Here is a 23,071-nt window from a genome sequence, read left to right as displayed (position 1 = left end):
CAGTAAAAATCAAAGATCTCCCTAAGAATAGTCACCCCTTAGAACATTTGGGCTTCCTTTACACAGGACAACAACTGAATGCAATGACAACTGGGCCATAGGTATAAAAGCACCTTGTGGTCCCAGGAATGGAGTACAGGAATAAGATTCCAGGGAATAACCTACCTTTCAGAATTTTACTAAACTTTAAAATCCCTAAGTCATAATCCCTTTGAGGCAACCCATTTTAATGGGCTTGAGAATAATGGGAAGTCTAATAAAGGAACTTCCAAGGCAAAATCAAAATGATGGATCCTAATAAAAACAGTAGCAGCAATCCTAGTTGCCTATACTCTGAGCTTTGTACAGATACCTCTCTTGTGCTACGCACCCCAGCTGCACTGACACCAATGTGAGCACTTTATTGGTGTCAGTAAGCTGTGGATAAGGGTCTGATAGAAGGAAGGAGATGGTAGTGTAACCAGGTATCTCTCCAAATGAACAGAGATAACAGGATAGTTAATTTCAGGATGTGTCTTATTTTGTTTGTTTTACCATATACTGTTAAAACTGCCATTGTCTGCTGGTCTCCGCACACACAGGAATAATTTCCAGCATCCGTTGCATCTAGATTTTGAATTATAAGCTCAGCAACACCACCTTCACGTTTCATTTTGTATTTGTCACTTGATTTGAGGGTCTTGAGTCCCTTCCTCCACTCCACATTAGCAGCAGCCTTGTTCAGCTCACAGTGCAGAGTGGCAGTTTTACCTTCTGTGGCTTCTTCATCAGTCAGTTCTTTGGTGAAAAGAGCAGGCAGGACTGCAGAGTAAATGTAATACAGACATGGCATCAAAGCTGAGAAAGCCTGACCTACAGTCTACTCACTCTCATCTCCTTGAAGCTGCATGTCACTGAAGCCACAAGACCTTCATACACCAGAATTTTGTTCAAATGTCTAACATTTCAAATGAGATCTCACACTGATTTTTGATTTTTGGTCTTCTCAGTTTAAAACTTGCTTTAAAAGCAAGTCTGTCTATCTCCAAACTTAGTTGATGTGCCATCTACCCTGTACTTTATACCCCATAAAATCAAAGGGGAAAAATTAGAGGCTGCATTTCAACATGAGACACAGAGCTTTCCCTTGTTTCCCTTGAGAAAAGAAGCAGTTCTACAGAAGTGCCTGATTCATGGCACTGTCTGTATTTTTTTGTAAATAGAGCTCCTTGAAAAAGAGCAGTAACTAATGTGCTGTCAGCTTTCTACAGAGATAAAGTATATGGTTCAGAACAGGAAGGCCAAAATTGGTTTAAAAGGGCTAGGAACAGCAAGAGCATAAAAGGCTAAAATAGTCCTTGTGTATCACCTTACATTGACAAAACTTCTAACTCTTAGGAGCTACAAGTGTAACAGTGTAAGTTACAAAAAGTAAATTTAATTCCCACTTTTGGACCAATCCCCATGGGAAAACTTTCCGACAAGTAGCTACACAGGACTAGAGAGATTGTGTTGAGTTAGCGACCTGTACTCTGCTTATCATTTGAATATAGCACCTAGGAAGACAAATAGCACATCAAGAGGGCACCGTGTGAAAGGAGAGAAAAAGAAGGAAAACAGGATAGAAAAATTAATTAGCAGGATGAAGGATAGAAAGTGTACAGGGACCAGATGAAGCAGGAGAGAAAGAGGAAGGGAGGAAAGAGAACTATACAGGTTTACTTGGAGCATGGGTGAAGAATTTCTTTTTACCATTAACTGCCAAAGCAGCTGTAGTCTGTTGATCTCCGCACACACAGCTGTAATCACCAGCATCTGCCAAATCCAAATCCCGGATCATCAGCTCCACAAAGGGACCATCCTGCTCTATTTTGTATTTTTCACTTGGTTTGAGGACCATATTCCCCTTTCTCCACTCAACCACGGCTGATTTGCTCAGTTTACAGTGCAAAGTGACTGTCTCCCCCTCTGTAGCTTCCTTGTTCAATATTTCTTCTTGGAAGAGGATAGGCAAGGCTGAAGGGTGCAATACCAACAGAGAAGGAATCAGCACTATAGTGAAATGAACTGGATTTTGCTGTGAGTTACTGAGCTGTATTATACACATTTAACAAAAAATGCACTACTGCTAGGTGGACACAGTTGAAAGGGGTTAAAACCTCATAGAGTAGAGAGAAATAAATTAGAGAAAACAATATACAATATAGCTGTGCTGTCTCAAAGCAAAAAAAAAAAAGTGCAAAGGAATGTTCTCTAATAGAGTAGCTCTTTCACACCACACAGCCGAGAGCATGAAACCTCTAAGAAATCACGCTAACCAAGTTTTGGATGACCAACAAATACTGCCAAATATGCTAAGTTTGAGGCTTAATGAGAAACATGGGTAGAATGGTTACCATTTACTCTCAAAGCAGCTGTTGTCTTCTGGTCTCCACACACGCAGGTATAGCTCCCAGCATCTGTCAAGTCTAGGTCTTGGATAACCAGCTCAACGAAACGCCCTTCCCGTCTCATTTTGTATTTGCTATCTGGCATCAGCACCTTCCCGTCTTTCCTCCACTCTACCGAGCCCGCTGCCTGGCTCAGCTCGCACTGCAGTGTGGCCGTCCCGCTCTCAGTGGCTTCCTCATTCTTCAGCTCTTTCTTGAAACGGACTGGCAGGGCTGAGAGATGCAGAATGAAAAGGGGTTGCAACCCCAGGCCCTGCTGAGATCTCTGGTCAGAGGCTGAATCATGATTTACAGTACGACTACCTAAGCCTTATTCCAACACCCTTATCCTTAATCACATCCTGCCTTTCTTTTCTTGTAGATGGCAAAAAAAATTATCTAGTAAATTGTTCTGTAGGAATCAAAGCATGCATGATCTTGACTGGGATCATGCATACAAATGACAAACTCATTCTCATCATTAAAGGCGATGAACCCTCCCTAACAAAAAATCCCAAGGAATCTTATGTTTCCATACTAGTTCAGGAACACATACGTGCATGTTAGCACCCTTCACTTGAGGAAAGGTAAAAAGACAATGAAACACACACACGTTCAATAGCAGGCATAATGAAAGCTGAGTGTGGATGGGAATTGGGGAAAGAAGTGACATGGCAACATGAAAAAGTAGAAAGATGAAAAAAGTAGAAGCAGGACATGAATGACATGATGCTGTGAGGGAAGGTACAGTGAGGAGGAGAATGTGAGGGAATGTACAGAGAGGAGGAGAGAAGAGACGGACAGAAACTTTCCAGAGTTTCACAGGTTATTTCTGACTTTTTACCATTCACTGACAAAGCTGCTGTGGTTTTTTGGTTCCCCACTACACATGTATAGTCTCCAGCATCCCTTAGGTCCAGATTGTGGATCAGCAGCTCAGCCACCGTGCCCTCCTGCCTCATCTTGTACTTGTTACTTGGCCGGAGAAGGGTGTGCCCCTTCCTCCACTCCACAGGGGTCTCTCTGCTCAGCTGGCATTGCAGGGTGGCTGTCCCACCTTCCACAGCTTCTACGTTCTTCAGCTCTTCTTTAACAAGCACAGAGACAGCTGAGGAATGAAGCATTCTCATTTTACTTTAGGAGCATCATTACCAACTGGTGACCTTATATGGGACCTAAAGTAGAAACAAATTCTCTTGGCACAGCTAATAAGCTCTGACCTACCTGCATATCCAGGACTCTACTTGCGCTTACAATAGCACACCATGAGTTTGGGGGGGGAATAAAACCAAAACAATGATTTTCCAATAATTAGAATATCAAAGTAATTACCCCTTCTGCTACCCAAATCCTGCTGGTCACAGAGGAAAGCACAGAAATGAATTGCATATTCTTTAACAGAACACGTAACTGAAGCCCTTCTTTTACCTCCTGGCTTAGAGCTCACCCAAACACCTCTATCCAGAGCAGAAAGCAAAACAGTTATTTCAGAAGGAAGGAAAGATATTTTATCATATATATTTGTTTGCTATGTTTTAGCATGAAGTTATCATCCTAGAAAACACAAAAAAACAAGCCAGAGCTGCCTTTTGTTTGTACTGATCCCTTTTCTCTGAATGTTCAGTATAAATATGCAGGAGCTAGCAGGACCAAGGCATGAACAATAAGAAATGGTCACAAGCAGGTGTCATATTCCTACCATGGACTGTGACTTGGGCTGTCGTCTGCTGGTCTCCCGTGTCACAGGTGTATCTTCCCGCATCTTCTGGTTCTGCATTATGAATCACCAGCTCTGCCACTGTCCCCTTCTGCTTCATTTCATATTTGGCACTTGCCTGGAGTGTGGCTTCTCCCTTCTTCCACACCACAGTGGCATCAGCTTTTGTGAGTTCACAGCTTAAGGAGACAGATTTCCCTGCTTCCATTTCTGTGTTTTCCAAGGCTTGTTTGAAAAGGACAGGCACAGCTAGAAAATCAAAAGAACCAAAGATTAGAACATGCCCTCTTGACCTGCTGTATAGCAAATGGCCCATTACAGCTGTTACTTCTTAAAACCAGCCTTTTTCCACATGAGCTGAGCAGCCCTAGACCCTCCCTTGGCATCAAAGTGCACTTCATGTATGTGGCATCAAAGTTATTCTGCTTGGGAGCAGGAGGAAATCTCTCCCTCAGATGTTATCACCTCACTGTAGATTCTTGGGAATATGTTGGAGGTTTCTCTCATCTTTAATAAGGACCCCTTCATAGTCTTCTCGGCATCCTCACCTAACAAAGGCCAGGTCAGATGGGGCTTTGAGCAACCTGGTCTAGTGGTAGATGTCTCTGCTCATGGCAGGGGGGGTGGAATTGGATGAGCTTTAAGGTCGCTTCTAACCCAAACCATTTGATGATGATGATACAGCTACAGGGCTCCAAGACAACATTCATGCCCTATATCTCTCCTGCTTTCTGCTCTAGCACATACTACTTTTGCTATACTATTATAGGAACTGTATTTGTTTAAGGTCATTGGGGAGTGCAGATGGCATCTGAGAGCCTTTTAAGAGTATGTTTTGGGTAATTAAGGGGCCTAAACATTCATCATTTCACCACCTGCAATTTGCAGTGACTGGACTTCTGTTTTCATCTTCTTATGCTCCAATGCTCCTGGTCTCCATGTCTGACTCCAGTCTTAATCACAGCCATGCAAAATAGCTGATAGGTCAGGAATTATGCAATGTAAGATATAGAAAATGAACCCTCTGCATTACTTACTTTTTGCTTTGTGGGAAATTACATATTTAAAATCCCAGGCATGTAACGTGAGATTACATGCGTTATATATATATAGAAGTATTTACAAGTATGCAGTGTTACCTGTGAATGCTACATATGACTTTGTAGATGACATTGCCACAAAATAACACAGAGAGTTGCTATGTGACTTTTTAAAATAGAAGACCTATTAACCAATGTGTTAAAAATGTGTGGAAATGTACGTAAATCTGCCTACCATTTACTTTCACCTGAGCAGTGGTCTTCTGTTTCCCAGTGCTGCAGGTATATTCTCCAGAATCTATCGATTTGACATCTCGAATAATGAGCTCCGCCACAGTACCATGCTGCTTAAATTCATACTTCTCACTAGCATAGATAACGGTGTCTCCTTTCATCCATTTCACTGGGGTATCAGGTTTGCTGAGCTCACAGGTCAGCTTGACTTGTTTTCCTTCTTTAGCTTCTTCATTTTGGAGCTCTTGCTTGAAAAGAACTGGTGTTTCTGAAAAAGAATATTGCAAATGTTTAAGGAAACACACAAGATCAGAAATACTTTTTCTGTTTTTATTTCAGACTTTGTTATTAAGCTAGAAAACCACAGGAACGGAAAATCACTAACAAAGAGTAAGCAGATTCTGACATCTGCCTGCCAGCACTCTACAGCAGCAAAACAGAATTTGAGACCATACGCTTGTTTTCCTTTTAACCACTATCTGCACTATCAAAGACTTTGCTACTACTACTGTTGTCATTATAAACATTAGTGGCAGGTGCTGCACTGCACTGGATATGCACTATGCACATATTACACAAGCAGTGCATTGCAGCGTTGCAGGTGCGTGGTGAGAACTAGACCACTGGCACAAAAAATGTAAAACTTCTCTGAGCATAACTAACACTAGATATAAGGAGGAAGTTCTTTACTGTGAGGGTGGTGAGGCACTGGAATGGATTGCCCAGGGAAGTGGTGAATGCTCCATCCCTGGCAGTGTTCAAGGCCAGGCTGGACAGAGCTTTGAGCAATATGGTCTACTGTGAGGTGTCCCTGCCCATCGTAGGGGGTTGGAATGAGATGATCTTTAGGTCCTTTCCAACCCAAACCATTCTATGATTCTGTAACACAGAGGACATGGGAATGAGCAAAGCACTCTCTATCATGACCAGCAGTATTATCATTGTAAAAAAAACACACAACATAGTTTTATTCAACATGAATACAAACTTAAAACCAGCACAGAGCAAACATGGAGAGGAAAGCACAGCTGCACATGAAAGTGTCCCTGTTAAGATTCCTATGCAGGCTCTGTCACAGCCTGCATTCAGGCTTTAAGGTGAGCTAGTGTAGGAAAAGCACTTATTGGGGAAAAAACTCAATTGAAATTTTTTTCCCTCAGATCATGAAACACCCCCAGTTTCTTCCGGGCTTCTGCTTACAAATATGCAAGTCAGCTACTGATTCATTATGTTGTGTCCTGTGACTATTGGAAAACTGCAGCCTATTCTCTATTACCTCTAGTTTGGGACACTCAATCTCACATGGCTACTGACTTTATTTTTTTGTGCTATTTTTGCACCTTGCTGTTCCGATGTCACCCTAGTATATACAGGAAGATACTCAGTGTCATTTACGACTTGACATCTGCTGGTGATTTGAATCCATGTGTTTAAATCCTAAATCCATTCACACCCTTCACAGAGAAAGGAAAAAATGGACTGCTATGTAACATTATGAATGTGTTTTTTTTCCAACAGGAAACTGTTCTTGGCCATGGGTGAGATCCAGCTCCTACTGAAGTCAACACAGATCTTTCTATTGTGTGTAACATGTATTTAGAAAACATCCTAGTGCTACAGAAAGACGTGGCAAATTGGGACCGTTAACCATCACCATTACATCATCAAGGTCTTCCCTTCCCTTGCACAGCAGATCTCAGCTTTAGGTTGGCTTGCTTGTGCTCTGGATAAACAGTGTGAGCAGCTTGCCTTCCTTCTTCATGTTCTGAAGTTCCGGTTAGCTATTCCAACAACCCAAATGCTTTTTGTTCACACTGAATACTTTAATCAAAGTGCAGCTTTGGATCTGCCCTTTCCCAAGTACATTACACCAGCTGCATGCAGGATACCCACTGGCCAGGCTAAACACAGCCTGTGACATTAATAACCTCCCTGTACCTGCTTCAACCTGCCCATATGAACAAGTGATTTACTCACAGAAACCCAAGCTTCTCCTCAACCTGAAGGCTAGGCAGTGACTCAAGACAAGCAGGAATGATTGTAAGATGCATAGTAGGCGAGCCCTGTTCTGACACAGCTCAGACCCAACGCTTACCTAACATGCTCATCCAACTTGTTCAGGGAACTCTTGCTTTGTTTCAGACAACAACCCTTTAGATAGCACCTCCTGCATGATGACATTCTTTGGGTGCATTACTCTTGATAAATTTGGCTGGCTAAATCAATTACCCAGACAAGTGTGGGTGTGTGAGCTCCATTCTTTTAGAAAGCCATTAGTGGAGACAGCGTCAGAAGACGATTCATCCTTCCTCTGGACTACCTCTGATGATGGGTAGATCTCCTACTGAACTGTGCTTGGAGCAACCTGGTCTAGTGGAAGGTGTCCCTGCCCATTGCAGGGGTTTGGAGCTAGATCATCTCTAAGGTCCCTTCCAACTCAAACCACTCATGATTCAATGATTCATTCTATGATTCTTTAGAGAGCTTAGACACTTAAATTTCACATAGTTAAAAACAGGTAAGATCAAGAATTTTCCTATTTCATATTCTGTCACCTATCTGGGTGCTGTTCCATATAACTTGTCCTGCACTGTGATGCAAAGTCATGAGGGTTTTTTTCAGTGTAGCTTCACATTTTTATAATTTAAATTTTTTACTCTGACCTTGGTGTTAGATGATGAGTTAGGACCCAAGCCATCACTTCAAATGCTCTTACCCTTGACAGTAATAACAGCACTACTTTTAGCTGCTCCAGCCTCACACTCATATCTGCCACTGTCTCTTTCTTCTGCCCTGTGAATGACAAGCTTGGCTTCAAATCCCGACCGACTGATGTTATACTTGGAAGAATTCCTAAGGCTCTTCCCATCTTTGCACCACTTTACAGGGCTGTCTGATTTGGAGGTTTCACAGTGAAGGATCACATCCTCTCCCTCAGTGACTTCAGTATCAACCAGCTCCTTTGTGAAGATGCAGGGCTTCTCTAGAATCACATAAAAGCCATCTGAGATGTTTCAGAAGAGGTGTGAATTTTCAGATCAGAAGTAATCTGCGAGATTTACATTCAAGATTACTTGTATCAAAACTACAGATCAAGATTAACAGCAAATGATTTGATGTTCACGACTATAAAGTCCTCAAGAAGGCACCAGTCATGCCATAAAGTGTTGCTTAGTAAATACCCAATGCCATCTGAGACAAACCAACAAGACAATATTCCTGTTGAAGAACATAAATAAAACCTCTCTCACATTTCACTAAATAGGAGCAAGGTGAAGCCATGATGTTCCTAAGCCCTTTTCATTGGGAGCTGATTAGTTTGAACACTCTAACTGAACATGGAAAAGTTAATTCTGCATGAAGTGTTGAAATACAGGTTTCTCAATGCCAGTCATTTAAAGCAGGTCTCATCTCAACAGTACTCTCTAAAAATAAGGCAGATAGTTCAGACTGGTCATGTAGGGTATAAGAGGACAGGTGCCTTCAGAGACCAGATATTCACTTCCAAAATAGTCTAAGACAGAGAAGATTAACAGTTCTCTGGAAGTGCTTGTCTTCTACACAGCTTATAGAAGTAGCCTAAGCTAGATACCGATAGCCAAATTGACCAAGGTAGATCTTATCCCCCCTGGCTCAACACTTTTAAATTCACAAAAGTCCAATAAATAAGGAGACCAAACCCTGATTTTGGTACTAGCTGTAGCTTCATTATATAAGTAATGCTATTCTTGAACATATACAGTATACATATGACTAAATCTGTAGATTTTTTGTTCTTTTTTTCACCTACCCACCTTAACCCGTGCCTATTTCTACCCATTCTTTCCTCTCTTGCGGTTTTTATGATGGAATTACCTTTAACAACCAAACTGGCAGAAGTTTTCTTATCACCAGCTTCAAATGTAATGACCCCCGAGTCCTTCAGTGAGAGTTTTTTCAATGTTAGCAAGTGATATCCACCAGGCTGAGACTGGATGTCATTAAGTTCATTGGTATGGAGAGGGGTTTTATCCAAAAACCACTGCACTTTGCTATAGTCTACAGGAGAGATTCTGCATTTGAACATGGCAGATTCTCCTTCTAACACAGTGACATCTTCCAGGTCTTCTGTTATTAGCACTTTCTGGCCTGAAAGGAACATAGATATATCAATTACTGGATTCTTCAGTTTCTAGCATGAAAATCGACATGGAAAACTCCAAGATTTCCCATGCAAGTATTTCAAGAAAGAAATACGTTCATGATACAGAAGACTGAAACACAATTCCTATGTTATTGAACACAAAAACCATTCACAGGAGGCAATTTATACAGGACACACACCAAAACAGGATGAAGACAACTTCAAAGCACCAGAACACATAGCAGAACAACTAGCCAACACAATACAAATCTAGTGTTACAGAGTTTCCCCTAATGAAACTACCTGTAAAGACTGAAAGTATGCTGAAATAACAGCATTACTGGGCTCTAAACATCACCAAGCATCCCTTCCATGACAGCCCCTCTGTTTTTCTAGAGCAAACATAACTTGCTTTCTATGAGACAGGAGCACCCAGCTGCACCTTCTTTGAGCTTAGTCCAAAAATAAATACAGTGGGAAGTGGAGAGAGCATCTGATTGCAGCTTTAGTAAAAAGAAGCAAAACAACAGCCCCCAAAACCTGCCTGTATAGATATAGATGTACACTTAATTATTAATAAATAAATAACTTCATCATTAATAAATAAATAAGACAAAGCTATCACTATACAAAGATAAATCTGATGTTGCTCTTACTTACAGAACTGGTACAGAGTTTTTTTTTTACTTTTATCTTGAGTTTTGTTTCATAAAAACATTTTTTTCACTCAGAAAAGCTGGTATTAGAAACCTTCCAGAGAATTCAGGTAAATCAGATCCTGAGGCCATGATGGGGATTAAGCACACTTTTTGTTTCACAAGGCTGTTCTATCAGATGACCAGAGGTGGAAGAGCCTGCCTTTACCCCCTAGTTTTTAATAACCAACTATAACAATGAATAAGTGCACACCAACACTGCATCTCCATGTGACTATTCTTGACTTGTTCCTACTATTCTCTTCACTGTTTCATCAGTTTCAGGTCTATGATTTCTCCCAGTTGGGGCTCCAGTGAGGGAACTGTGAGGAACAGTATCAACCAAACCTCACTCCCTTCCCTTAAACACTGCCCTGCTGTTAACAGCGGCCACCACAGCTCATTTGCCACCCATAGCTTCAATTAAAAGCTGTTGGGGTGTACTTTTCAGCTGGAGATTGTGTTGTACCCTTCATCTCTAAGGTGCAGATCCCTGGACCACTCATTTACCCATCCCATCTTAAAAACTACTAACAGAAAGATGCATCAAGGGACATGGAGAAAAACCTAGAGGCTGAATAATTTTTCCTTCATCTAATAGCAGGCACTCTGACTTATATCTATCACATCTTCATACAGGAACACCAGCCTCTCCTCACATCAGTATTTTGGGCTTCAAATCATACCAAAAGTACTTCTTGTGTAATTGCTTCAAACTGACTTGTCTGCATGTTCCTATGTTTTTGTCCTCATGTTCTGGGCAGTGTACATACATCATGAATGAGACAGAGCCAGAAATCAGTGGATTTGTTACCCATATGCTGAGAAATAGCTCTGTCTACACATACGATGTTTTCTGCTGGAGGAACGGGATGTACAAACACATTCCTCTCATGCATACCTTGCACGACTAGCTTGGCCCTGGACTGGGCATCACCAATGTCGCAGGTGTAAGTGTCACTGTCACTTTTCTCCAAGTTTTTTATGGTCAGCTGCAGGACTTGTCCGTCCTGTATGATCTCGTATTTCCTGCCAGCCCTGAGTTCAGCCATGCCTTTCCGCCAGACCACAGAGGATGCAGCTTTCTCACTCTGACACATAAAGACTGCAGTTCCACTTTCATCAGCTTTCAGATCTGAAAGCTCTTTGACAAAATAATTGGGTTTTTCTGGAAGAAGAGAGAGAGAGTGCACATAAGATTCTTCAGTAACTACAAGGTGTTTTTTCAGAGGTTTGTGTTTTTTTTTAAAGTTTTTTAATCTATGATGTTTTAGAAAACTAAAACTTGTTCTTCTATCTCCCTAAACAGGATCATTTTCCACAGGTTTTAGATATTTACTCCAGCTTTTGTACCAGTCCTATGCAAGCTTCAACTGACCTTGCACTGTGATCCTTGCTTTTGTTTTAGAGACCTCTGTCTCACAAGTGTACTCCCCACTGTCCTTGACTGTGGAGTCATGGATGATCAAAATGGCCCGTGTACCCTCTTGGTGCAAGTTATATTTCTGACTTTTTCGGATTGCTTTTCCATCCTTGTACCACCTGATGTTCACATCAGGTTTTGACAATTCACAACTCAGGCTGATGTCCTGCCCTGCTGCTGCTGTTTTATCCTCCAGCTGCTTTGTAACCTCAGTGGGTTTTTCTGAAGGGAAGAAAGGGGGAAAACAAACAAATAAACAAACAAAAAAAGGCACTTTTGACTAAAAATCATACTCACTATATGGCTGAGGTTTTTGCAATTCAAATATCCAGCAAGTTTTCACATCCCCAATGAGTCATCCATTTTGTGTTAGGAAAGGGAGGGGAAAACCATTCTTGCTCTTTACAAGATATTAATTGCAGTTAAGAGGTCTCAATGCATATCTTGATGATTACAGGAACTGAAGACTTGTCCTGATGTCATTCATTTCAGAGGATGACATTTCACCATCACTGAATTTACTAGAGGCATGCATCTCACTGAATACAGACATCTACACTATAGAGAGCAGAGGCACTCAACCCAGGACAGCAGATCACTTCTGGCTGTATAGCAAAGTGCAGGTAACAGAGTTCAAGGAACAATTTATTTTGTCCTAAATAGGTTTAACTGTGGATGATGAACTATGTTTGAAAACTACCTATTTCTTCTCTCCACTAACTACCTGAGGAGCCTTGGGTGATTGTATCTGATGCACAGAGTCTGGGTGGTAATTGTCCGTACAATTATACTACCCAGTGTATTCTGTCATTCTCAAATATCTATAAAAGGTTTCAGCCTTGCATTTGTTTTTTAAGGAAAAATAAATAAATCTCAGTGCTTCAAGGCTCACAGGAAAGGCTGCTATTCACTTTAATCATAACAAGAGTTTTCCTTTAAGGTTTACTGACCCCTTATGAAAAGACACCCAAGAAATCAAACCCCAGAATCTTTCTGATCTCATTACCTTTCACAACCAGAGAAGCCTTGGAGGTTAGACCACGGGCAGTAAAAATGACTTCTCCAGCATCATCAAGCGTCACACTTTTGATATTTAGTGTGTATTTTCGACCCATGTTAGAGGCTTTAAATCGCCCTCCACTTTCCACTTTTTTCCCATTCAGTGTCCAGTTGAAGTCATCAATGCTTTCATGGGACAGAACACATTCAAAAGTGCAATCTTCTCCCTCCTGGATTTCAGTGTTCTTTAGCCGTTTGGTGATGCCAATGTTCAGTTCTGGAAAAAAAATGTAGGTTAATACAAGGAGAAAAGACTTCTATGATTGACATGAGTAGTAGTATCAACATTTTAATTCATCACACTGGTTTATCTACTAGATTGGCAGGGCATCACTGCATTCCTTACAGATGTATTTGACATGGGAAGGATTTCTCAGACGTTGTCCACTCAGTTACCACAAAGCTATAGGAAAGGGGACATGTGAATCTCTTGGCTTTGCTCTGGAAGGCCTGCATGAAGAGGAGCTCAGTGGAGAAACTCAAGATTCAATGAGCTAGAAGGGAGAAAAGCTGTCAGAGGAAACCTTTGGGATGTTGTGTGAAGTTTTTCTCCATGCTGATAGAAGAAATGGGATGTTTGTTAGCTTGTCACCACCATACCCCCTTTGTGTTCAAATCTGACAAATTCAAAATTTATCTCATTATCATTATAAATTTGAAACCCATGAACAATTCTCTGTCCTTCAAGCAGCCACAAGGATTAGAGGACAGGCTGAACTTCTGGGTTCTTCAACAGACAATGGTGTTGTACTTTGTGTTCCCACAACAGGGGCTTTAAGCCACTTTTTTTCAGATAATAGCTTAAAATGTGAAACACAAGCCACTCGGGGTTTGTTTGGTTTTGGGATTTCTTTTTTTATTGGCTTATTGTTTGTTTGTTTGAAATTTTGTTTGTTTGCTTGTTTATTTTGTTTGTTTGGTTTAGAAATTTTTCACTCTTCTGGGAGGATTTCTGCACCTTAGGAATGTTCAGGAAGGAAAAACTCAGTACATTCTTGAGAAGTGATTGTCTCTGAATCACCATATATACTTCCAACAAAGAGTAACAGGGATTATTCAGACACCACTATGTTACATGAAGCTAATGGAGAAATAGTGTGAGACCAAGTGTCCAAGGCCACTCATATTTGCAGTATCCCTTGACTGGGCATCATCTACAATACTTACCCTGAACGCTGACCTTTGACTTGGCAACATCAGTGCCAATATCACAGGTGTATAAACCTGCATCTGTCTTTTCAAGGTCATGGATAAGGAGGCTCAGGGTCTTCCCAGACTGCATCTGCTCATACTTGTTATCAGACGTGAGCTTCACACCATCCTTTTTCCAAACAGGTTTGACCTTCTCTTTAGAGACTTCGCATTCCAGTTTAATCATACCTCGCTCCTCACCAAAAACATCGTCCAATGACTTCATGAAGACAGCAGGCTTCTCTGAAGGTTAATGGGCAAAACAGAATAACCAGGATATTTAAATCAAGACCTTTTCAGTTGATACTAAATATTTAAAAAGAGCTTAAGTAAACCTTTGGTAATGCTGCTGGTACCAATGCAGAACCTAGAACAGTCTCACACCTCATGACTGGCACAAGTTTTAGGGAAATCAGTATTTATTAATGGGAGGATGTAAGAAAGGAGAGAGGCAGCCCATATTGCATATCATGGGTTGTGATATTCAGTGCTGTAATCATGGTCTCTCTTTTGGCTGTGCACATGTGAGATTGTAATAACTCTTTTTTTCACTGTGCTGGGCATCTGTCAGGGACATGAGATCCCGTCACAGGGCATGGCGATTGGAGATGGCATGCATGGCCTTGCAAAGGCCAGAAGGGTGGCTTTTATGAAATAGCTACTCAACAAGATAGACTACATTTAAGGAAGTCTTTGTCTGCATCATGAAAGAGCAGATGTTCTCTGGGAACATCCCTTCTCCTTGCAGGAGTCTGCACATGGAAAGGAGTCAGGTGGTTAGAGAAAATACATGTGAAGGAAAGTAATTGGGATGTAGGTCTTTTAAAGCCAGAGAGCTGGCACTGTCTTTTTCACAATGAAGGACTTATGCAGTAGGAACAGCAGTAAAAAGATATGCTGCACTCCTTGCTCTCATGAACATTTTTCTTCTTGCCTCTTTGACTTATTGATTCCCATTGTCTAAAATACATTTGACATGGAAGATATTTATAAAAGGAATTTTTGACCAGATATGAAGAAAAAGAAGAGGAAATCCTTCAGACTCTCTGAGTGGATAGAGTAAAAGAGTTAAATGATTGTTAAATGGGAAGAACAAATTAGGCATGATCAGGAGGAAAAATGCAATGGAAATGAGACAGATGATTCTCCAAGCACCTTCAGGTGTGTCAACCACAATACTCAACTTGGTGTTATCTGCAAACTTGCTGAGAGTGCAGAAGAATATGTGAAACCACAGCTACTCAGTTATGTGACAGAACTTCAAGACGTATGAAGGACAGCAGCAAACTGCCTTGTTCTTGCTGCTGGAGTCCAGCTCCAGAATTGATTACTTAAAGGTGTGCCCTACCCTTAGAGGTAAACTGAAGCTCAGGTTCCTGCAGTCAAAAACCTTTAGAACAACAGTTTATAGATCATACACTATTGAAGAGACAAACAAGCAAAGGAAATTGCTCTTGAGGCTAACCTGACAAGTAAAAGGATTATAAACATTTATGGAAATTGTTGGCAGAATAGCAAAACAATCTTCCTTAGAAAAATCATCAGCTATAGTAGAAACTTACACTGTAAGAAAGCCCCTATACACCTACTGCTTGGCCCCAGAGAGGTGAAGCTTATGAGCAGGTTTGCTGCATGGATATGGTAAATAATATCTCCTTTACATCTCTTATTCACACTCAGGAGGAGTGTAATCACAACCTACCTATCACCTTCAGACGCACACTCTCTGTCACTTTGTCTGACTTCATTGTCACTGTGCCAGCATCCTCAGGCTTGACGTGCTTCATTGTCAGCATGTAGCAATTGCCAATGTTCCTGATGTCATTGAAATTGTTGGTGTAGAGAAGGGTGTCATTGAGGAACCATTCCACATCCTCGTCATCATGGGAAAGCTCACAGGAGAAGACAGCAGAGCTATCTTCTTCAATTTCCACGTCCTGCAGGTGTTTGCATACTTGTACATTGCGGGCTGTAGAAAAACAAGGTGCACCATCACCACTGTTACTATAAATCAGTATTGTTACCAGAAACAGATTTCATAGTGTTTAGAGTTTATTATGTTATTCACTCATCCCTGTGTGCTAGCCACTGCACGCACACAAACACATTATAACTATATCGTCCCCGACTCACTTCCAGGGAAACTGTGACATAGAGGATGCGATGAAGACAATGGTTTTGGCTACAAAGAGTAAGAGATTAAGCAGCTCATTGAAGGTTAGGGAGCAACATGAATTAAATTCTTTCCTTTCTCAGTCTTTGGCCAGAGGTTTCTCTTTGCAGCTATTCTGCTCCTGAAATGCTGTTCCTCAAGGACTTGCTAACTCAGAGGAGGGTTTAAGAGTATTAAATAATTTTGTCATTTGGATGAACCTCTGCAACACCAAATTGTTACCAAAAGTTGCTCACTGGACTTCCAGAAATGATTCTGTGGCTCACCTCCAAGTCTTGCTGAAAGTGACACTGTGAACGTCTTTTCTTACAGTTTTACCAGGGGTGAAGAATTGGCTAAAAATAGTTCCATACCCAGATGAGGTAGAATATCGTTATGAATGACAAGCACATAGCAGCTATAAAAGCTGACAGCGTCAGGAAATTAAAACCACAACCAAGAGCACCAGAATCAGAAGCCTGTAACAGTTTAACATAAGGGACATTTTTAAGTGGAAGTACCAGAATACTAGTTCCTTGGACAAAATGAAAAATAACGTGCCTTGACAAAGATGCATGAATTTCTGCCTTACCCAGATGGTGTGCTTCTGCCTGCATTTCCTACTTCATAAGAAGCGCTGGAATATCAGCACAGTGCATAATACAATCAGTTCTCTTGTGATACTGCATATATATAAAATTAGCAGAAGGTAAGTGTGGGAATCTACCTCTACTCAAGAAGAGAAACCCAGAGTGAAATACTGAACTATACAGACATGCAACGGGCAAGCTCCCACTGCTGCAATCCACTCCTACCTTCAACAGTGAGCGTGGCTTCAGTCTCTGCGCTTCCAGCCCTGCACTTGTAGACACCAGCATCTTCAGGCTTCACCTTCAAAATCTTGAGCTCTGCTGAATACTCTTCCCGCTTGATTTTGTACTTCTCAGAGGGCTCGATGAGCTCATGGCCCTTGAACCATTTCACAACCTTTGGAGAAGGCCTGAAGTCGCAAGACAGGATGACTGAATGGCGCTCCAGAGCTGTCTTGTCCTCCATCTTCCTGGTGATCTGGATGTGGTAATCTGCAAAGCAGAGGTGGGAAAGAAGAAAGGATCAATCTGAAGAAAAGTTTCTAATCTGTTTCTAGACATGCCTATGAATTTCATGTATGTCATTCACAACTGCTTTGTGAACCATTCAGATTGTACTACAAGTTTCTCTTACGGAGCTGATGTGCTTTGAAGTTAAAATGGCATGATGATCCATAGGAAATGCTGGGTTCTATAAGACAATGCTGTATATTAACTACCAAATGCATGGTCCAGTTCTGTTCAGTGCTTACTGAATTGTTCTCTTATTGAAGCTTTTATTCAGGTAAGGGCAAATTAAAAACAAAACAAGGACTTCAGGACATGATTGGAGATTTTTACTGTGGTGACAGTGGAAGATAAAAAGCCCTGAAGCTTTGTCCCAGATCAAGTCAATGACAAAGTGGATTAAGTAAATGAGCTATCAAACTTGTCTAGTTCAGAAATAAACTCCCCTGGCAAATTTCATATACTTTGTCCTCTTTGGTAATGTCAAAAAGAAAAGAATAAACCAAAAATTAATTCTAGCTCAATAGATTTGAATACCAGACACACCAAAATCATTTAATGAGATCCCTTCCTAAAACATTGCTTCATTGAGTGCATCCAACATTGCCCCCAACAATTTGTAATTAGGAAATAAGCAGATCTTCCAGGCACACAGCCTGGAAAACACCACCCAGCAGACCCTCCACATTAGACAGTAGGTATGAAAAATTATTTTGCAGGGACTATAGGAAGGAGCATCTTTCATGATCTAAATCAAGCCAGGGCATATAACATTACCTCTGACAAGCAGGTTTGCTGTGGATTTTGATTTGCCAATGGAGAACTGAATGACGCCTGTCATATCGGTACTTGTTTTCAGTATTGTCAGCTTGTGGATGGTACCTCCTTGATACATGATGATGTTTCTGCCTGCCTGTAAGACTTTTCCATGTAAATACCATTTGGGGGGCTTCACAGATGGAATGGATATCTCACATTCAAAATTGGCTTCTTCGGGCTCAGTCACATCTTCATCACACAGCTCCCTTACAATATTAATGGCTTGCTCTGGATAGAATGAGAAAGCAGGGATTTATGAGTCACAAAGGAACTCTGCCATTATCAGCCCACACACTCATGCCACCTTTTCTGCATTTGAATACTGCACTTATTAGATTGATAGGCCTTAAAACAGCCTTTTTAATATAAAATCAAATATATATTGCTGGTCATAGGTCAGACATTGAGACTGTGACACTGCCTCAAGAGAATCTCCATCTACTGATTTCCAGTCCTATTTCTAATGCCACCTTCCTGTCCTTTATCAAACACTTGGCACTATAAAATAGACAGCAAGATTCATTGGAATGCAGATGTCGATAGTAGAAAAGATATTGGTGAGCTACTGCAACTTTCCTACAACAAACTTTCTTCAATACATTTCATAAACTTCTCTGGAACAGAAATTTCACCACATTTCTTATGAAACTATATAGATATTAATTTTCCTGGACGTTCCTGATTTATAATTCTGAAAGAATTCATTACCAATGGATTTCAGAATAAATCAACATTGAATCAAAATACTTTCAAAGTGTTATTGTTTTTTCAAAGTAAATGACAAGGATTTTTTGAATTGGCCAATCCTCCTTCCAGTGCATCCTATTGAGAAAAAAAAGGTTTGCTACCTTCAACAAAGAAATTAGCACTGCTTTTGTCATCAAAGGCATCACAAGTGTATACGTCCTCATCTTCATAATCTGCATTGTTGATGATGAGTTTCCGATAGACATCATCACTCACGATTTCATATTTGTCGCTAGGGTGAATTTCAACGTCCTTTTTATACCATCGAACTTTGGCATTGGCGCGAGACACCTGGCACTCCAGGAATCCCCGATGCTTCTCAAGAACAATCTTATCTCGCAAAGGCTTCACAATTTTTACAGGCAGCTCTGAAAGGAGTAAAAATGATGGAATAAGAGGTACAGTTTCCATGAAAGGTGCCAATCAAAAGCTTCATTAGCTGTATTTCTTTTGTACTCAGTTATCTGGGACGACAAGAATTCTCACTGTGCTAAGCACTCAACTAACACACAGCAAGTACACAAGGAAAATTTTTAGCCAGGTTTTACCACTTGAGTGACTGAACTGTAGAGATAATAGGTAATTTACTCAACGCTACACAGCAGTGTTATGGCAAGGACTGATCTTGGATTTTCTGAGGTCCTCAATGTTTTAATTCAAACATCTTCCTTCTCTCTGTCTCTACCACACTGTTTAACGCCAAAACCAAAAATAATAGCAAAAAATGCTGTGCTCTTTTTAAACATACACCAGAAAAAGGAAATGCAGGAGAAAGTCAAGATACAGCTTTTTGTCCCTTGAAGTTCAAACATGACTTTTAACACTTTGGGTACAAAAACAACTTCCTGATAAAATAAACTGTGGTTTTTAGCAAAAGTAAATTCCCAGGCTGATATTTAACATGCAGTAAGATAGGCAGGAGTTTTTGCTTTCTCTGAAAGCTCTAAGTGTTGGTTAACCTTCTTCACTTTAAAAGTGAGGGAAGTTGTTTGGTTTGTGACATATAAGAGCATAAGCAGTACTAGCATGAAAGATGCAATTACCTTTTACTGTAAGCTGAGCACGAGATTCTGCCTTTTCTGCTACAAATTTGATTTCTGCTGCATCTTTGACTTGGACGCACGTGTAAGTCAGTGAATAGGTCTTTCCTGAGAAGAGATGCATAACCAGACATAGTTTCACCCAAGCAAACAGCTTCGCTCTCCAAGATATTTTGCCAGGTTAAGCACCACCCATCTGGTTTCAGCATCACCACCTGCTCTCATGGCAACAAGTCCTACCATTCCCCTATGTCTACATCCCTTCATCAAAGGATAACCCAATGTCAACCCCTCCAAGGACGGGTAGAATGTGAACCTCACCACCATTGCGACAGTACTTGAAACAGAAGGATCCCACCCACTGCCAGATGATAGAAATTCCTACCTCACTGCTGGCAGCATGGGATGGTAGGATAACACCAAACTTGCCTTATTAAAGTTACCACCGTGTCACTAGCCCAGCCCAGCTGCAGCCATGGAACAAAAGTGGAACTCACTGCTGAACCTTTTTAACTCAGTTCTGGAGGTCAGACCTCTCTGCCTAGTCTCCCATACCAGCATCTACTCCAACCCCTCCCCATTCAAGAATGAGATCCCCCTTTTTCATCTTACCATCTTGACGCATTTTAATATTGTCAGCAGCCTTCAGCTTGTTGTCATTTTTGTACCACTGGGTTTGGACCTCATCATGTGAAATCTCGCAGACGAAAGATGCACTCTCAAATTCATTCACTTCCACATCTTCCAGTGGTTTAAGAATCCTGATATCTCGGGCTGTGAAATTACAGAGACAGATATTTATTTGGGTTTCTCCATAACTGAGTGTGGTATGTTTACATTCTGCATACTTGCATGGAAAAAAAAACACAGGGATTGTGTTTTATTCTAGATCAATCTCCCTCCCTGAGTAGTTTCTTTCTTCAGCACAGTAAGTACATTTATTTTGCTTGAACCTACAGGTAAAATTACAAGCTATAGTGGAGCTCATTGCAAAAGTGTTTTATGGATGCCAGAACTTCATACAGTCTTTAACTTACACATTAAATGAGAAAATATACCAATGAAAATTAAACAGAAGTCTACAATCTCTGCCACGTGTTTAACAAGGAGATACCTTTTACCCAGACCCCCGAACTCAGTATAAACCTCTTTAAAACTGCAGCTTTGAACTAATTTATGCAAGAACTGACTCATATTTCCATGCTGTTGCAGCCTTTTCCATTTGAAAAGCAACCCCTTGATACACCTCAGTTTAGCCTCAGGAGCAGAGTTCCAATGAAAACCAGCCAGCTTTCAAATAGCAACCCATCCCAAACACATCAGGGAGAAGAGGGGGAGTCCAACAGAGCAGTGGAAAGGACAGATGTTCATGAAGATGTTACTGAACCTAAGTGGCCACACGAGGACAGTATCTAGTAAGCGATAAAAGCTGGTCTGTCTTCAGATGTCCTGCTCAAAAAAACCAACTGCAGGGCACAGCAGACCTGTCCAGTATCTGTTTGTTAGCACTGGTTTCTCTCTGGTTGCTTCAGAGGCTGCTGATAAAGTATGCTGATGCTTGACCAGTTGCACAGTGCAACACACACAGGAAAAAACTGTCTTGAGCATAAAGAGGAGATGAAGAGTTAGAAATCACAATCCTTTCCTTAAGATTTACAACATAAAAATCAGAGCAATTCCTGAAATCATACCCAAGGCTTGTCCAGTCCTTATTCAGGCAAAGTCCCCCTGTGACAATAGCAGAACCTAAACCAAATCATGTCAGCACCAGCCATTATATACCTGCTCTGTGTCAAGTTATTTGGTGTTTACTAACTTGACAATCTAGAAATGCCACTCAAACTCCAGAGAACAGAAATCACTTATGAAAAATGGAAAAACTAAGTTAGCACCTCTTCCAAAATGCTCCTCTAAGAGCACTGGACAGCTCTGCCAGAACTTTCTCACTAAGAAGATCAAGTTGAGCAAAATGAGTAATTGTGAGATACATGAACTGTCCACAAAGCATTTCTTGCTGCGTAGTCAAAAACACGCCAGTAGATGTAATGCCCTACTTCAGTGAAACATACCATGAACCTTTAGGGTAGCTGATGTCTTCTCTTCAGCTACTTCACATATATAGGTTCCCTGATCTTCATATTCACACTTGTGAATAATAAGGCTTCTCTTAGTTCCCTGGGAAATAATCCCCACTTTTTTACTTTGCTGGAGCTCCTTCCCATCCTAGAAGGGAAAAAGCCAAACCATATCATTGTCAGCTGTACTGTGCAGTGAACAAAACAAACATTCAGATCTGTACTTAATTCACCTGTTTCATTGGACTTAACGGAATTGTGCTTGCAAAACGTACAAATGGCTGAAGAACATGCACAACTTTTGGTTGACCTTAGATGCCTGTTTGAAGGTTTAAGGCACTGTAAAGGGTCGGCAATAAGGCCTTTCAGACATTACCTTGAAGAAATGCAGACATTACCTTGAAGAAATACTGTTATCCCCATTTAAGGGAAGCATCAGCTGAGCCCAAAGGAAGGTACATGAAATGCCTAAGATGATCCCCAAAATGACTATCAGGTGTAAAGGCAATTGAGATTTCACCTTAAACAGTTCCCAGAGAGGCTATAAATCCTGAGTGAGAACTGCTAGGCATGAAACTCAAGACTCCAAGAACAGAAAACATTAACTTTTAAGCCAGTAAATACATGCAGTAAATAAATAACAGTGATGGACTGGGCAAGTAAATGAATGTAAGGACAAAAGAGTAGTGCTAAGAGCTGTATAGCAAAGGTGGAGGATCACACCCCCTGGAAGTGAAATCAAAGGCTCCCATTCCCTTCCAGAGAAGTTAGAAATTAAAATACCACTCTACAGTAAGTGCTGTACCTTGAACCACTTGACAACCCCGCTGGGCTTGGACAGCTCACACTCAAATGTGACTTTGTCCTTCTGAGTTACATTGATGTCTACCAAAGGCTTGCTGATTCTCGCAGGCAATTCTGCAAAAGAAGAGGAAGTCCAGTTAGTGGGGAATTAGGTCTCCCGGACCATTTGGCACAAGCAATGATGGATATAGTTAGAGCCTAGGTTCCACGCTTAATAATGTTTGTGAGAACAAAATCACATTGTTTTGATCACATTATCATGAGTTGTTCCATGGACAATGATGTTACAATAATCCTGTTGACATTAGAAGGATACATTACTGATGATAGTCTACTGCTTAACATCCCTTGCAGTTACAAGGAAAGCTTGTTGCCCTCCTAGAAGCTCACTCTCTGAGACAGAAGACAGCCATGCCCCACACCAACCAGGGGCTGAGATTTTCAGGT

At 41.0% G+C, this 23,071-nt stretch overlaps 1 protein-coding gene across 3 annotated transcripts in view; it reads right to left on the bottom strand.

Annotated features, from left to right (window-relative positions):
- Positions 1-23,071, bottom strand: part of OBSCN (obscurin, cytoskeletal calmodulin and titin-interacting RhoGEF) — a 154,722-nt gene that overhangs the window by 77,678 nt on the left and 53,973 nt on the right. For 2 of the 3 annotated variants that reach the window (XM_061474398.1, XM_061474400.1), the window contains exons 25-44: positions 22,626-22,738; positions 21,815-21,968; positions 20,358-20,519; positions 19,749-19,853; positions 18,807-19,073; positions 17,917-18,186; positions 16,858-17,124; positions 15,593-15,859; positions 13,867-14,133; positions 12,647-12,916; positions 11,596-11,862; positions 11,119-11,385; positions 9,255-9,527; positions 8,116-8,382; positions 5,401-5,667; positions 4,108-4,374; positions 3,253-3,516; positions 2,376-2,642; positions 1,732-1,995; positions 535-801 (exon numbers count right to left, since the gene is read on the bottom strand). In XM_061474398.1, coding sequence (XP_061330382.1) covers positions 535-801; positions 1,732-1,995; positions 2,376-2,642; positions 3,253-3,516; positions 4,108-4,374; positions 5,401-5,667; positions 8,116-8,382; positions 9,255-9,527; positions 11,119-11,385; positions 11,596-11,862; positions 12,647-12,916; positions 13,867-14,133; positions 15,593-15,859; positions 16,858-17,124; positions 17,917-18,186; positions 18,807-19,073; positions 19,749-19,853; positions 20,358-20,519; positions 21,815-21,968; positions 22,626-22,738 — 4,812 coding nt within the window. The remainder of the gene's footprint in view (positions 1-534; positions 802-1,731; positions 1,996-2,375; positions 2,643-3,252; positions 3,517-4,107; positions 4,375-5,400; positions 5,668-8,115; positions 8,383-9,254; positions 9,528-11,118; positions 11,386-11,595; positions 11,863-12,646; positions 12,917-13,866; positions 14,134-15,592; positions 15,860-16,857; positions 17,125-17,916; positions 18,187-18,806; positions 19,074-19,748; positions 19,854-20,357; positions 20,520-21,814; positions 21,969-22,625; positions 22,739-23,071) is intronic. The other variant, XM_061474399.1, reaches the window with a different exon arrangement.

This window comes from Pezoporus flaviventris, unplaced genomic scaffold (assembly GCF_033815535.1).
Source record: "Pezoporus flaviventris isolate CSIRO_AGI_PZ_B2104156 unplaced genomic scaffold, CSIRO_AGI_Pfla_v1 ptg000079l, whole genome shotgun sequence".
Taxonomy (NCBI): domain Eukaryota; kingdom Metazoa; phylum Chordata; class Aves; order Psittaciformes; family Psittacidae; genus Pezoporus; species Pezoporus flaviventris.
The sequence above is the reverse complement of the archived record's forward strand: the minus strand, read 5'-3'. Positions and strand labels throughout refer to the sequence as shown.